Below are 14196 nucleotides of genomic sequence, written 5' to 3' on the forward strand. Positions count from 1 at the left end.
AATGGAATCAAGGACGCATAATCATCGGAGTATTGGACTACCCCTACATTAACGGTCATGGCGCATGGAGGAGCTGACGCACCACTGGTGAATCGGCGCGGTATATCACAATCTGGAAGGAAAATAGATCGAATTAGCAGTGACAGAGAACAACTGTCTTTGGCAAATCAGCTAAACTACTACTAGCAGTACTACTGACTGCCCAGGTATTCAAAATCAATAGTCGATACCAGTCCATTTCCTGTACCCGTTTCGGGAAATGAATAGACAATGCTGAGTCATGGTCATGTGACCACGCGCACTGTAGCACGCGCCCAGCGTGTCCAACAGAGGCTAAGTGCGGAGATCTACCGAACAAAGCATGCGGGTCATACTCTGCAGCATAATATATCCCCTTCACCCAAGTGTCCGGCATGCGACGCATTACCAGTTTCTTTAATCGTCCGGCTTTTGCAGCAGTGAACCCAGGCGCTCAGACCAGTGACCGCGGCAATGATCTCGATCAGCCATCGCACTCGTCCCCGCAATCTCGCCATTCAAATGGCCCCTCTTCTTCTTCAGCGGAGCCAGACGCCCAGCTGGAACTGTCTTTGTCCCAGTCCATAAAGGATGGCGAGAATGAAACTCTACCTCATCACAGCTTCCTCAGCACAGAATCTGGAGCTAAGGATCCATCCCCAGGAACAAGTTTCAACTCATCGCAACGTGTTATGAAGAATGGGAAAGAGGTTGTTATCAGCTCCGATGGCGAGGATACAGATTCATTAAGCTCGTTCGAGTCTCCAGAAGATCTTCTTGCGAGATTTGTTAAGCCTCCTGGTTTTGTAAGCAAGGATGATAGAGAGAATGATACGTCTAATTCAGGAATGACCTTGCGCAACGGCAGCGTGAACAGCGCAAAGCCAGAGAACCGGACTCGCGTTCCAGTTAAGGTCCCAAAGTACAGCAATACGCTAGACTCGCTTGTTGTCCAAGCAGTTGATGATAATGAAACTGAGGCTGGTATTGCAAAGTTGAAAGCTACTCTTGAGAAGGAAGACTTGCGAAAGAACGGAAAGCAGGATGATGTGAAAAACAATTCACATTTACCGACCACACAGCTAAATGAGGATACCCTCGCATCGGCTCTGGGTGACCAAGACGATGAAATGGGGCTACGACGTCTTCTAGATGCTGTTCGAAGAACAGAGGCTCTTGACCTAGACAAATCATGGCACTTTTTTGACTATAAAAGCGAATTACCCCCAGCGTTTGACTTTCCCAAAGACTGCATAGATAAGGACGGTTATATGTTCCGACTACGAGGTCAGTGTACGGTACATGCTATTGATAGTAGTCTCGTTACTGATTCGTTAGACAGAGAGGCTTTCAAGGGAACGGGCACTCCATTCAGGCATTATCGATTTTGCTCTATCGCGGTCATACTTGCCAGACGAGGTTATTTCGTGGATCTTCAAAGCTGGTTCGTATAAGTTGTCGTCAGCCTATTCTCATCGCTTACGTTCCCTCAGTACCTTCAGAGACGCAAGACAGCATCAGGCAAGCGCTTTGTAGAGCCTTTAAAGTCAGTGACTATAACAAGTCGGGATGAATCGTGGCGTAGTTTGCTGATCTTGCTTAGAATGCAAACCCTGAGCGGGTCAAGTCTCTCATAAAACCGGCCGACATCGATCAAGTTTTTCAACAGTTGGGAGCAACCTCCCAAGCATTGGCGACCACTGAAAGGATTGTGCCTGACGCGCACATCAACAGTACGTCTTCGCATTAGCCTCGTCACAAGCATCCATTGACGGTCATATGCAGAACACAATGTGAAGAACAACTCCCTACGAGAGGGAATGCTGGTCTCGGTCCTTGAGTTGCTCGGTGGAGCTGCAGATCTGTAAGTGTTAGATTATCTTGTTATACGCCTAGATGCTAATGTCTGTATTAGGCTTGCAGAAGATACTCGAGAGCGCGCACTGAATCTACTATTCCGTCTCACTCTCGATGTCTCATTGACCAGCAATTTTCTGGTCTGTTCTGAACTAGAGAGGACCATCGTCACCATGCTAGAGAGTGCCCCTGACGATACAGCCGATGACATGGTATAGTCAAGTTTCTGTCAGGTTTTCCAAACCTCGCTAACACATCTAGGTGCATCGTGTTTGCACGACCGTATTCGACACAGTCAAAGATGCGATGTCACAGAGTCGCCTGGTTAGGCATATACTGCCAACCTCAGACTGGCTCGCACTCATCCGGTGCCGCCTCGCGGTGTCCTTTCTGTTGAATGATGCTTCACCACTGAGTGAGCCGCCAGAAAAGCTCATCAATTTGAAGCGTATAACCAGCATCCTCAATCAACAGCGGTTCGATGTGAAGTGGTACAAAGGGAAGGGGCAGCATGAGTACGATTACGGAGAACTTGGAGCTGTCGCCATTCTTCTTAACATTGCCATCGATTCTGGACGGTATGAAGTGGATTTTCCGGATAAAGAAGCGGATAGGGCATTCAACGCTGACGTTGATGCTCTTTCTGATCGGCTCAAAATCATCTTCACTTCCATTGAGGACTCGGGTGCCTCCCACTTGAAACGAACGTTGGCCAAGGAAGCCATCGAGGCTCTACATTATCGAGTCGTATATTCCGTCAGGTCAAAGCCACGTCCCAAAAAGTCGATCCTCGGGGTTCCTGAGGAGCGAAGAGAGAACAAAGGCGTGTTCAAATCATTCTTCAAGCCTCCGAAAGGCAGCGATGAGCTGCCATTGCGGCCACATGACACAACATCCTAATGTGTCGTCCACCGCCGAGATATTACACCTGCTTCTAATGGTAGTCTTTAACAGTCTGCTCTCTCGTCAAGCAGAACGGACTACGCTGGTCTTTCATTATAACGATGGTTGGTCGAGGTACGTGCACTCAAACGCGTTGATGTTGGCATTAGCGTGCACATTGGCTGGTCCAGTGCTTGTTATGAACCTTGGATGTAAAAGAGATAATAAAGGTCGAGGGTGGTAGATGGCTAGACTCAGGGTTTGAGTCGACAGATGATGATATGTGGCGTCAGGCTTGATTGCTGTTCATTGGTTTTGTTCTTGTTTTGTTCGGGATACCTTATTGATTAGTCCTGTGGAGCCTATCGCTATTGCCCTGGGAATCATTGTTGGGAATTTGTTGCGCGATATAGTTGAACCACATTGGGTTGCTCGTCATACTACAAATATAGTGAAACATGCACGAAAGTCTCAGGCTTCAACAACTCAGTGCTATGCAGCAATATATACAATCTACTGTGAAGTTAATCCTGCGGCAAAAACTAGGATTATGCAATGCCATCCTTCCTCCGCGAGATGCTCGAAACATCCAAAGCGAACCGACGTTCTGGGATGAACTCTGTTGAATTTCTGATAGGAAGAATTGAAGAACTTTATACAAGGCTATGGTGCTCTCCTGAAAAAAGAACCGGAGTACATAGATACAGGCTGCAACGACGAAACAGGTTCAGGTATTGTAAATTCGCTTGGCAAGAGACACATATAATTGGTCTAGTCATAGAACCTCCGGTTGGTGTTCTTGCCGAACAGTGTCTCGCGGACGGCGGGGAGGGCGTCGATTTCGAGCAGGCGCAGCCGCTCTTCGAACGTGTTGTTGATCTCGATCTTGCCCTGACCACCAATGATGACGACACCACCAGCACTATTGTTCACAAGATTAGATCATATAGGGTGCAGTCTTGGAAGATAAGAAAGAGGAAAGGGGAAAGGGGACTCACGATCCCTCAGGCAGTGGCTCCTCCTCGTCCAGCTCCGCAGATGTTTCCTTGCCAACGGTCTCCTTGAATTCCTTCGCGGCCTCTTCAATAGCCTTCTTGACAGCGTCGGTATCCTGCTTCCTCGCCCGAATCGACACCTTGTCTTCATTGAGAGCGTACAAGCCCTCAAGAACCAAGCCCTTCAGCACAGCCTCATACTTCTCCGCATCCTTAGCTGCGATGCCGGAGATCTGTTCACGAGCCTGCTGGAACAGATCATCAAGCAGTTCCTGGCGAGACGAGAGAACACGGAGACGGGTGCGGTTGGCGAGAGTAGAGCGAGTGATCTGCTGGGACATGGAAGCTTGCTTGAACTTCTTCTCATACTGAGTGTCGATGGCGGCAGTCTCCTGACGGACGAGCTTGGACTTCTCGATGGCGAACTCTTCGTCAGCTTTGAGCTGGATCTCACGGGCCTTCTCCAGCGCTTCCTGCCGGATGAAGGCCGTCATCTTGCGGAGCTCGCCCGCAACCTGGTTGGAGATAACGGTTATGAGCTCAGCTCGGGCGCGGGCACATGCACGGTCCCTGGTCGAGGATCGGGCGACATACCTGGTCATCGGACAACGCATGACTTTGCGACATGGTGATGATAGAGTAATTGTATAGATCGGGAAGATGTAGAGGGGAGAGCGAAGGGGTATCGATATGTGGGGGGTATGGAAGAGAGACAACGTCAGTTGAGCTTCCCGATGCGGAGGTGCCTTTCTTGGGGGGGCGGTCAATCAACGTCAGCCTGCTACTGCGCCAGATCAAGGGGGTGGAAATAGTCAACGGTCATGGATCGCGACCGGTATATTATTGGAAATAGAATAAGTCGGGAACTATTATTACTCACCTGGACCGGCAGGAATGTATAGAGAGGGGAGGGTGAGTGACTGGGGTGGGGGAGATAATACAGGGAGAACAAGCAGCAGCAGCAACAAGCAGCGGAGGGAAACGTTGCACTTGGGCGGATCTGCTGATCGATTCGCAACGCAACTTGGCGGCCGCTCAGGAACTCACTTGCTCTCCCGCTTTCCCCCTCTAGTTACTACTTACTGCTGCTGCTGCTGCTTCTTCCCCACAGCCATTCGGTTCGGTCTAGTCTTCTTTTTTCTCTCTTGGTTTCTACGTCGTCTTTGGACAATGGAGTCGGTCTTACTAGTCCTGTCGTATCCTGTCTAATGCGTGTCTGGTCTTTGTCCCCCGGCTCAGCGACCAATGCACGAGGATATCCGAGATGGGGAATCTTGGTGACCTATCGCCCCAGGGGAGTGTCGCGGTTTGTTCTTCCCCTCCGGTGTTCTCGTCTCATTGGCATCGAGCTTCTGTGCTAACTGGAAAGCGTTTCTAGGTTGGGGTGGTTGTCGGGTTGATCTCGACCAGTCTCCAGGCCATCGGGCTGACCCTCCAACGCAAGTCGCATATCCTCGAGGACGAGAAACACCCGTACGATATACGTCGACCACCTTATAAACGTCGGAGATGGCAGGTCAGCTCATGCTCTTCCCTATACAATGCTTCCGCTATAAGCCGGTCTTGCTGATTCCATGTAGTTGGGGATGCTGATGTTCGTCATTGCGAACATCGTCGGCAGCACCATCCAGATAACTACTCTCCCGCTTCCGGTGCTTTCAACCCTTCAAGCAGTCAGTGACTTCCCTAGATCAGATGGTAAATTCCCGGGCATCACTGATATATGTTCTACTAGTCCGGGCTTGTTTTCAATACCATCTTTGCTACTTTGATCCTGGGTGAAGCCTTCACCAGATACTCTCTCATCGGCACAGTCTTGGTCTGCATCGGCGCGCTCCTGATAGCGGTGTTTGGCGCCGTCGGGGAGCCAGCGCATACTCTCGATCAGCTATTGGAGCTATTGCAGCGTCGAAATTTTATACTTTGGATGGCAGGGACGGCCGTATTGGTGCTGGTCATCTATCTCGGCTCCCGCCTGCTGAAATTCCTAGCTTCTCCATCTCGTTCTAAATACCCCAACACACGCGGTTCATATAGGCCGCACTTGCAAATTTCCCATGGACGTGTTCGGCTGATCCGCGGTCTATGCTATGGCATGATCAGTGGAATCCTATCGGCGCATTCTCTTCTGCTCGCCAAATCAGCCGTGGAGCTCCTTGTTCGGACGGTCGTGGATCGCGTCAATCAATTCGATCGCTGGCAGTCTTGGGTCATTCTTCTCGCCATGATCGGTCTTGCTCTCTCACAACTATTTTATCTACATCGGGGCCTGAAGCTATGCAGCACCAGTGTCTTATACCCATTCGTCTTCTGCATCTATAATATTATCGCCATCATAGATGGATTAATATACTTCCGACAAATGTCCCAGCTGGCAGGCTTCCATGCTGGGCTGATATCACTTGGAACAATTGTCTTACTTGGAGGCGTCCTCTGCTTGTCGTGGCGCTTAGAGGTCATAGACAACCATGCGGCTGTGACTGTTGTCGGACCGTCTCAGACTGGCCTGGGTCCTGGAATGGCTGTTGTCGAGGAGCACGAAACCTCACCCCTTAGCTTGGGAAGAGACGGCCACGAGGACTTGGAGCGTGAGCCCCTCTTACGTAGTGCTCAAATCCCTCGGCGAAGTATTCACAAGAGAGCACCTAGTCTGCCTCTACCTCAGTCTTCCTCGAGTCCACAGGACTCCACGGCAGATCTCGATCCAGCTTCCATCTGGGCGGAATTGGACGACTCCGACTTTGACTATGCCGCTGCCATGATGCGCTCCTCCAAGCGCAGTCGCACATTTGGAGATCCACCATCGGCCCAATCAAGGAGTAGGATGAGAAGCAGTTTCCTGCGTGGGCCTCGCCGTTCCAGCACCCTTTCAGTCAACCAAAATACCTGGAACCCGCGCAGATCACCCCAAGCCGCACATCAGGGACATCGCAGCAAGCAACGACGAACATCAGCACCTTCTCCAGAGAACCGCAGTCTCCTTTCGAAGCCCCAACCCTACACAACCGGCTACGGCACTCAGGACGACCGCTCAGACAACCTCGTATCAGGGCATCGTCGCCGCGAATCCCTCACCGACGCAGAAATACCAGCTGGGTACTCGAATCTCCTCGCAGGTCCGAGGAGCACCCTCCGCGGAGCCTGGAGAAGCGGTATTCAGTACCTCACCCAATGGACCGGTAGCAATCGAGGAAGACGTCAAAGCTCATCCAGTCCGGGCCCCGACCTCGAAGCCAGTCCCGACGGACGTACAGAATGAAATTAGATTTACATTCCGTCTCTTACTGCACCGCCATTTCATCCCACAATCCAATCTTACCCCAGACTCTTTTGATTATATCCACTAGACCCACCCAATAAATACACATCAATGATAACCCAGTTCTTGTTTCCTTTCAATAAATGTACAATAACTTCCATACCAATATTATCCATCTATTATACACATACACCAACAAACATATTCCCCTAGCTTATTACATAGCATCGCTCCTTATTCACTTCACTTCATATCTTACCTAGAAACTAAACGAAGCATAAAAACTCTGTCCCCAAATAAATAAGAATTACAATACATACATAGTACAAGCCAAACTACAAACTTAAATCTCATTCATTCCTTCTTCCCAAAACTACTTTTCCTGCATTATTCATAGCTTTTAGTTCTCCTCATACCTAGTCCTTACATCATACAGAACCGGATCGCCATGTCACGGGATGACCAGATAGATATAGATGGGTGGGTAAATAGATAGATTAGGGAGGGGGGATAAACATATACCAGGTCACGAGATCTGCCTACAGGATGAGATGAGCTGGCATACTATATTCATTCTTCCATTTGTATCATTCCATCCATTTCATCAGCTCATTTCACTCACTTTTTGTCTTTTGGAGATTCTACTACTTACTATCAGCTTGGTTCCATCAAGATGTTTCTTCTGGTTAAAGATAGATAGTTAGGGGATGATGATGGCTCTGCTTTTACACCATCGACCCTAGTACTGGGTTGGTAGATGACGATGTGCATATACTATGTACCCATAGATAAGGTGCAGTGGGTGAGGGGCAGAGTGATGATCTACGACTTGCTGCTGACTACTGGTATGGTATGTAGTTATCTCTATTGAGAAAAGGGTCACATAGGAGTAGCAGCAGAAGGACAAATAATAATAGTTCCGGTTTTCTCCATACCATACATGACATACTTCTTACCCGATGAAGGTTATCCATCCAACATCATATCAAGTTACTCAATCAAATAACACCCCCCATATCTGCGTCCAACTTATCTCGTGACTCCCGCCCCCCTCTCCCCCTTCTTGCTTCCGGAGCCGTCATTCAAACTTGCCCGCAAGCCAAGGATCATTGTTGAAGGGGGAGGGAAAAGCGCAAGTGACGAGCCTGGCGCAAGGGGGCATAAATCACATGTGGAAATCAAGGGAGGTCAATTAGTCAACGCAAGACGAAAACAACAATTTATGAAAGACAAAACAGATAACCACTTCGCCAGTAAGAATAGAGAAAGAAAGGAAACATAAAAAGAGTAGGGTAAAAGCACCAGAAACACCGCCACTTTCACCGTCGTCTAGGAAAAGGATTAGGAGATGTGAGGAACGAAGAAAAACGATTAATAGCCTGGGGAGCCCAGATCAAAGTCTCTTGCATCCTTCAAGATTCAGTCGCGCAGCCTGGCCTTCAATGTCCTTTTTCTTTTTCTTGTTTTTTTGTTCTTCCCTTTTTTTTTTCCATTGGCTATTTTTGGCTTTTATAGGGAGGGTCTTCGGTGAAACACGACAAATAGCACGAGTCATCTTGCGAACACCGAGGCTAGCGACTCAAGTGTGTGTGTAAACTGCAATACCAACGAGTCAGGCTATACACAGATTACTATAAGGTAATATCTCGGTTCTTCGTTCTGCGTTGCGCGGCGGTACAACACTGTAGACCGGTTTTAATAGTATGAATTATGTCTGGAAACAAATCGTTGGGTATCAAAGGAAGGCCGTAGAGGAGAAAGCTGCACGCGCTGGAGTTGACAAGGATGCGAACAACTGCCTGGGCCCCTCAGGTGCTTGAAAACGCGGGGCATGAAGACACATTGCCACCGCTTACGCCGTGGGCTGGTGCTGGGGGGGCATCCGGTTACCCACAGGCATGCCAGGATACTGTCCTCCTGCCTGCTGTTGCTGCTGAAGGCCCTGGTAGTAGGCCATCTGCTGCTGCTGTTCGTTCGTCATGTAGCCGGGGTGCATACCGGCGGGACGGGGGATATTCGACTGTTGGGGGTTGACATTGCTGTGGCTAACATCCTCTGGCGTCTCAGCCGGCACCTCGGGCGCATCGACGCCATTCTCGTTTGTAGTGGGGTCAGGTGCATTCAGACAGGCCTGATAGAGAAACAGAGTCAGTCGCGTTAAGTTCGACTCAAGTGAACGAGAGAAAGCAGTGGCACAGCACTCACCTGAATGAGGTTCTTGCCCTCAGCCTTGGTCACCAGCGGTTGAAGCTTCGGGGTGGTGAAAGTATAGACGAGACCGGTCTCGGAAACGACCAGCAGGAGTACTTGAGTACCTGTGAGAACAGAGAGTTCGTAGGCCTGTTTTGCGACCGCATTGAGGCGTCAGCACCGGTCCGACGGCAATAGTTCCACGCAGAGAACGTGTAAAACAAGCTTGACAACGAGGAGAAAAGACGCATCAAGAAAAGACTGAAGTTGGCGACAGAATTGACGGCGATAACGAAGGGGAGAAATGAGGCTGTAGAGACGCGACAGCACGCACCTTCTTCATGATACCCGCCTTCCGCTTGGAGAAGGTGATGTGGCGACGCGACTTATCCTGAATGAATTTGATCTCAATCTTTCTGCGCTCGCGACCGGGCTTGTCATCATCATCGTCGTCGTCGTCGGCGCTCATGCGAGAGCGCTTGGTGCCGCGGTTGTCAGCGGCGCCGTTACCGGCGGCCTGCTGCAGGTCGTCCTGAGTAGGAGAAGGGTTCTCCTCACCGACGGCTGTGATGTCGGCCATGATGAGACTAGGGGGAGATTAAAATGGAGGGAAAAGAGAAGTGTGAATGACGAGAATGGTATAAGAGAGGAAAGGAAGAAGTCTGGGGGACGTGAAGACGAATGCCCAAAGAGGAATGATGCTTTTGAGGGGGAGGGAGAATGACCAAATCGAGTAACGCGTTTGCTTCGCAGGGTTTGGGTTCAGGACGAGAAGGAAAGAGAAACGGGGAGGAGGAAGTTCGAAGAAGGCAAAGTGCCGCTGCAGACCAGGCAGGCGGTCTGTCACGTGGCTGTGACCGTATCATACACCCCGTGTGGTATTTTTTTGGTTCCCTCTTTTAAGCTTTCCCTTTTTTTCCTCACCAAGTTCTCAGCATACCTCCTTTTCCAGCTTCTTTTCTGCCGTTTCTTGTACTTTTCATATTGCTTCATATGGGAGTAGGGTATGTATTTCTCCGTTCTTTCTGACTGACATATCTTACCTCATATAATTTTACCCTGCTCTCACTCTCTGCTCACTTTCCCTCTCACTTTACTCCTCACCCTGGTCGTCCAATCTTTCCGTCACAATACAACCTTTGTCCAGACCCGACGGTGGGGAAAGTCTCAGGCTTGGCCCGAGCCACTATTGGCCTAGCCGCAGTGAGGCATTGGGGATTCGATACGGCGGCCAACTCACATTCCCCACCCATACCGCGTAATATTACGGCCCCCCCCCCCCCCTCCCCCCTCAAAGGGTCACTTTCCGTTTCCTTCAAGAGCAAATGGGGAAAAGCTTAGTTGACCCTCCATCACGCAGTCATTCATTCATTCATTCATTCATCAAGGTGGTTTGTGAACCACTGACTCTACTGGTCTTGTCTCTCCCACAAAGTCTTTAATGCACACAAGTGGTTCGCCATCCCTCAAAAATGATCAATAAAATCACTCGGACCAAATCAAACCGAGTCATGGTTGTTGGATGATGTACTTACTGACTAACTAGGATGTGAGCAGAGTGAGTGGCGGCGAACATTTCATGTCCATCCCGTGTGCCCTGCCGGTCTACTACTACGGTAGTAACTGGCCCCCAAGCCAAACAGCAGCTGGGGCGTATTTGGTAGTATCGAAGCTATTCTTTAGTCTATCTACTTAACTTTTTAGTGAGAACTGGCCAAGGGGAGAGACGCGTAGTGCTTACAGTCGATGGTGTAGATGATTACCAACTCACTCACAACACACATTCTTTCTCTCTCTCTCTCTTACTGTACCTTTTCGTACTTTCAGGACAGTGAGTAAGCATAACTATGCACGTACTATTGAATCAATTCATTGATTTGACTGATTGCTTGCTTGATTGATTGATCAATCCATCCATCCATCCATCCATCCATCCATCCATCCATCTCGTATGCATGTATGTAACTAGTGTTCACCATCATCCTTCCCGCCATAAAAGTACTAACTCACGGACGGATGCATCCCTCAGCAAACCCGGTGGCGCCTGAAGAAACTGAAAGACTCGACTCGATCCAAACTCAGTAATTCGTCACGTACATTTTACTTACACACGAAGAGAGTTTCCTCTTTTGAATTCAATGCTGACAACTTAATCTAACTCATAGGGTTTCGGCGTTAACGTCCACTCTGTCACTCCTAAGACCAGAAACTCTTAACAGCCTCATCCTTCAGCACAGACATGCCCAACCCTGGAAATTCTTAACTATATATAGTAAGATGGCAAACAGGTGACTAGAACTAATTAATACAAATGTTCAATTCAGCTGGGATTTCCTTCCCCCATCATTGGCATCCCCCCATCAGCAAGGATAACCCCAATTATTCCCCTCCAAAACCAATAGAGACCCGCCCGGTAACTGATAATCTTCTGCACCGGTTGCATCAATTTATATCAATCACTGATCAGTCATCAATCCGACTAAATTCATATCATTTCCTTTGCTTCAATTACTTCACTACCTTTTTACACTCTCTAAGTTCTCCACGAGGTTTTATCCCTCGTGTCATTATCCTTCTTAAAGTTCTATCCTCAGCTCACCCAGAGCGAGAGAGAAAGGACCATGCTGAACTCTAAGCGATCAAAGCTTAGCACTTTCAGCTCCCAACACATTACCAAATCCTACTACTCCAAGATACTAAGTCGAACCTTAGCACCATCCATCCCAGATAACCTTCCCTGCTACATACAGGTCATGCAAGCAAGAGAAGAAGACAAAAATTACTCCATCCATCGTCATGATCAACATAATCTCACCCACATATGACTTTTTCTTCATCCCCTACCTATCACTGATCTACTCCACAATGGTATCATCCATAAGCACCATACACACACACTCCCTCTCTCTCGATGGAATACCCCCAAAGTAGCATGACCTATGAAACAGCAACCTACACCCTGATTCTCCAACTCCAAACAGTCCCCGAAACCGGTTAAAGTAGCTTTACCTTCCCATCACATGGCCCCCGAAACCTAATATCCATCACCATCATATCATCCTTCTCCAGCAAACTTCCAAATATCCTACATGATAGGCCTACCAGTAACAAAAAGTCAACTCAACCGGATTAAGTCTCAGGCCGCCCAGGTGTAACTTCAAACTCCCTGAATCATTAACTAAGAGACCCGACGTCAGAACTGTCCCTTACAGGGTAAGGTGGTGTGTGTTCATTCTCAGCCCTGCGAGGATTTAGCATCTTTCGAACTCGATTGGGTAGAAGCGTGATAGATGTGATGGATGGATGTAACCTCATAGTGATAACAATGAGGAATAAGAGACACACACAATGCTATTATTCGATGTGGAATAGAATCATGGAAAGAACAAAGTACGCGGGTTTCAGCTCTTTGTATTTCTAATCATCTTGCTGATGCTGACGTTTTATGTCTTGCGTTGAGTCATTGATTAAGCTGCCTGGAAATTTTTTTTTTCATGTCATTATTATTATTATAATCTATGTCCATGTGTGCTATTCGCAGAGACTCAATATTCTATCCTACTTTCAATTCCATCATATTTCTTCATTTACGTGCTATAAACTCACTGCCCGTGCCTCTCTTTGACGACCACCTACACAGCTGAATCAGTTACCAAGTATAACTATGTATCAGCCTCACATACACCACCAACACCCCCATCATACGTCCATCCCATCTATCCCATCCATCCAGCCAGCCAGCCACTCCATGAGCGAGTGAGCAAGTGAGCGAGTCAGTAGGAAATGTTCCGATTGGGGGGTTATTCGAGTTACTACAAATTAGAAAAAGAACCGCTGCGTAGAATACATGCTTTTGGAAAAAAAAAAACCTACGTACGTAAGTAGTACTTGGCTTGGCCTAGACGGCATGATGGGATGCTACACAAGGTCGTATGCATGTATGCATGTATGTACGATCATCATGGATGGATGGTTGTTTGTTTGTCTCTCTGTCTGGTTTTCTTTCTGGTGGGTGGGTTGGTTGGTTGGTTGTTGGTACTTTTATTCCCTCTCACGCTTCTTCGTTTATATAAGTATGAATAATTTGATCTGGTGAGTTCGTACTTTTGCCGATGCAGAGTACTGCTACTGCTTGGCAGTGTGCTACTGCCGAGTACAAAGTTGTCTGCCTTGACTGGTGGTGACTGGACTGACTCTACATGAAACAAGCATCAAACTGACCTACGCAATCAATCGAACCACCCATTACGAACACATTTCTCCAGTGAATCCAGTCATATCATTCCGCAGCATGCGTGCGTGTCTATTGCTAATAACTAACAGATAATCTTCCCCCTAATCTAAGACTTTGAACTCGTGATATTCTGCCATAACGACGAATGCGCTAATCTCCAAAAGCAAGCAAGCGACCGCGGCTCGGCCGGCAAAATTCTATTTTTACAAAAAAATTGATGCAAGAAAGCAGCCCTCGACAGGAAGCCAGCAAAAAAAAGAAAATGGGAGAAATAAGGGAATGGGATATGTCGGATCGTGAGCAATGGGCCCCGGGCGGGAATATGAGTTATTCCATCCCATGAGCTCGTAGCCAGGTCAATCGAGACTCAAACGAGGTATGCTCTTCGCTGAAAACCGCCAGTTCCGATCTTGGACTGCGCCATTCTTGACTCCGCCAATACAACGCCAGGCAAATGATCGATCAAAAATAGGGAGGCCGAAGGATTCGGTGACCGAAAGAGATACATTCCCGCACCAACTTCACTTTTCTTATTTTCCTTGTCGCCGTGTAGATTGGCATGATTGTTTCTTTAGTGTTGTGGTGTCGTAGGAAAATATAGAGTAAGATCAAGTTTAGAAGAATAAAAGGAAGAAAAGGAATTGGAAAAGTGTAAAGGAAAGGAATGAAGAATGTGCAAGAATCGAAAAGCTTCACAGATCCCAAGGGCCAGCCTCAGTATCGGTCGTCTGGTCTCTCATTGAGTTGCATGACCAAGGACT

At 48.3% G+C, this 14196-nt stretch overlaps 4 protein-coding genes across 4 annotated transcripts; 2 read left to right on the forward strand and 2 right to left on the reverse strand.

Moving 5' to 3' along the window:
- Positions 1–413: 413 nt before the first annotated feature.
- Positions 414–2775, forward strand: BO87DRAFT_387012 (uncharacterized protein; the record flags this gene model as incomplete). Its single annotated transcript, XM_025624794.1, has 7 exons — positions 414–1305; positions 1361–1462; positions 1512–1564; positions 1622–1751; positions 1804–1882; positions 1934–2087; positions 2137–2775. 7 exons carry the CDS (start codon positions 414–416, stop codon positions 2773–2775), a joined length of 2049 nt encoding a protein of 682 aa, XP_025479525.1.
- A 520-nt stretch (positions 2776–3295) lies between these two features.
- Positions 3296–4686, reverse strand: BO87DRAFT_335220 (H(+)-transporting V1 sector ATPase subunit E). Its single transcript, XM_025620481.1, has 4 exons — positions 4633–4686; positions 4347–4498; positions 3756–4267; positions 3296–3679 (listed from the first exon to the last, which is right to left on the reverse strand). Exons 2-4 carry the CDS (start codon positions 4377–4379, stop codon positions 3529–3531), a joined length of 696 nt encoding a protein of 231 aa, XP_025479526.1. The 5' UTR covers positions 4380–4498; positions 4633–4686; the 3' UTR covers positions 3296–3528.
- A 134-nt stretch (positions 4687–4820) lies between these two features.
- BO87DRAFT_335224 (DUF803 domain protein) lies at positions 4821–7202 on the forward strand. Its single transcript, XM_025620482.1, has 4 exons — positions 4821–5058; positions 5131–5268; positions 5333–5425; positions 5488–7202. The coding sequence occupies exons 1-4, from the start codon at positions 5017–5019 to the stop codon at positions 7009–7011; spliced, it is 1797 nt and encodes a 598-aa protein (XP_025479527.1). The 5' UTR covers positions 4821–5016; the 3' UTR covers positions 7012–7202.
- A 1661-nt stretch (positions 7203–8863) lies between these two features.
- Positions 8864–9781, reverse strand: BO87DRAFT_397243 (MADS-box domain-containing protein; the record flags this gene model as incomplete). Its single annotated transcript, XM_025625288.1, has 3 exons — positions 8864–9142; positions 9217–9351; positions 9536–9781. 3 exons carry the CDS (start codon positions 9779–9781, stop codon positions 8864–8866), a joined length of 660 nt encoding a protein of 219 aa, XP_025479528.1.
- Between the last annotated feature and the right edge of the window lie 4415 nt (positions 9782–14196).

This window comes from Aspergillus neoniger (assembly GCF_003184625.1).
Source record: "Aspergillus neoniger CBS 115656 unplaced genomic scaffold BO87scaffold_17, whole genome shotgun sequence".
NCBI classification, from domain to species: Eukaryota; Fungi; Ascomycota; class Eurotiomycetes; order Eurotiales; family Aspergillaceae; genus Aspergillus; species Aspergillus neoniger.

What these genes read in the sequence shown, in the direction of transcription:
- BO87DRAFT_335220 (XM_025620481.1), bottom strand. Translation starts at nt 4,379, where the DNA reads ATGTCGCAAAGTCATGCGTTGTCCGATGACCAG. An exon ending in ATGCGTTGTCCGATGACCAG is followed by an intron (nt 4,268 to 4,346) that starts GTATGTCGCCCG and finishes ATCTCCAACCAG; the next exon opens with GTTGCGGGCGAGCTCCGCAA. An exon ending in GAGCCACTGCCTGAGGGATC is followed by an intron (nt 3,680 to 3,755) that starts GTGAGTCCCCTT and finishes TGTGAACAATAG; the next exon opens with TGCTGGTGGTGTCGTCATCA.
- BO87DRAFT_335224 (XM_025620482.1), top strand. Translation starts at nt 5,017, where the DNA reads ATGGGGAATCTTGGTGACCTATCGCCCCAGGGGAGTGTCGCG. An exon ending in CGCCCCAGGGGAGTGTCGCG is followed by an intron (nt 5,059 to 5,130) that starts GTTTGTTCTTCC and finishes AAGCGTTTCTAG; the next exon opens with GTTGGGGTGGTTGTCGGGTT. An exon ending in TGCTTTCAACCCTTCAAGCA is followed by an intron (nt 5,426 to 5,487) that starts GTCAGTGACTTC and finishes ATGTTCTACTAG; the next exon opens with TCCGGGCTTGTTTTCAATAC.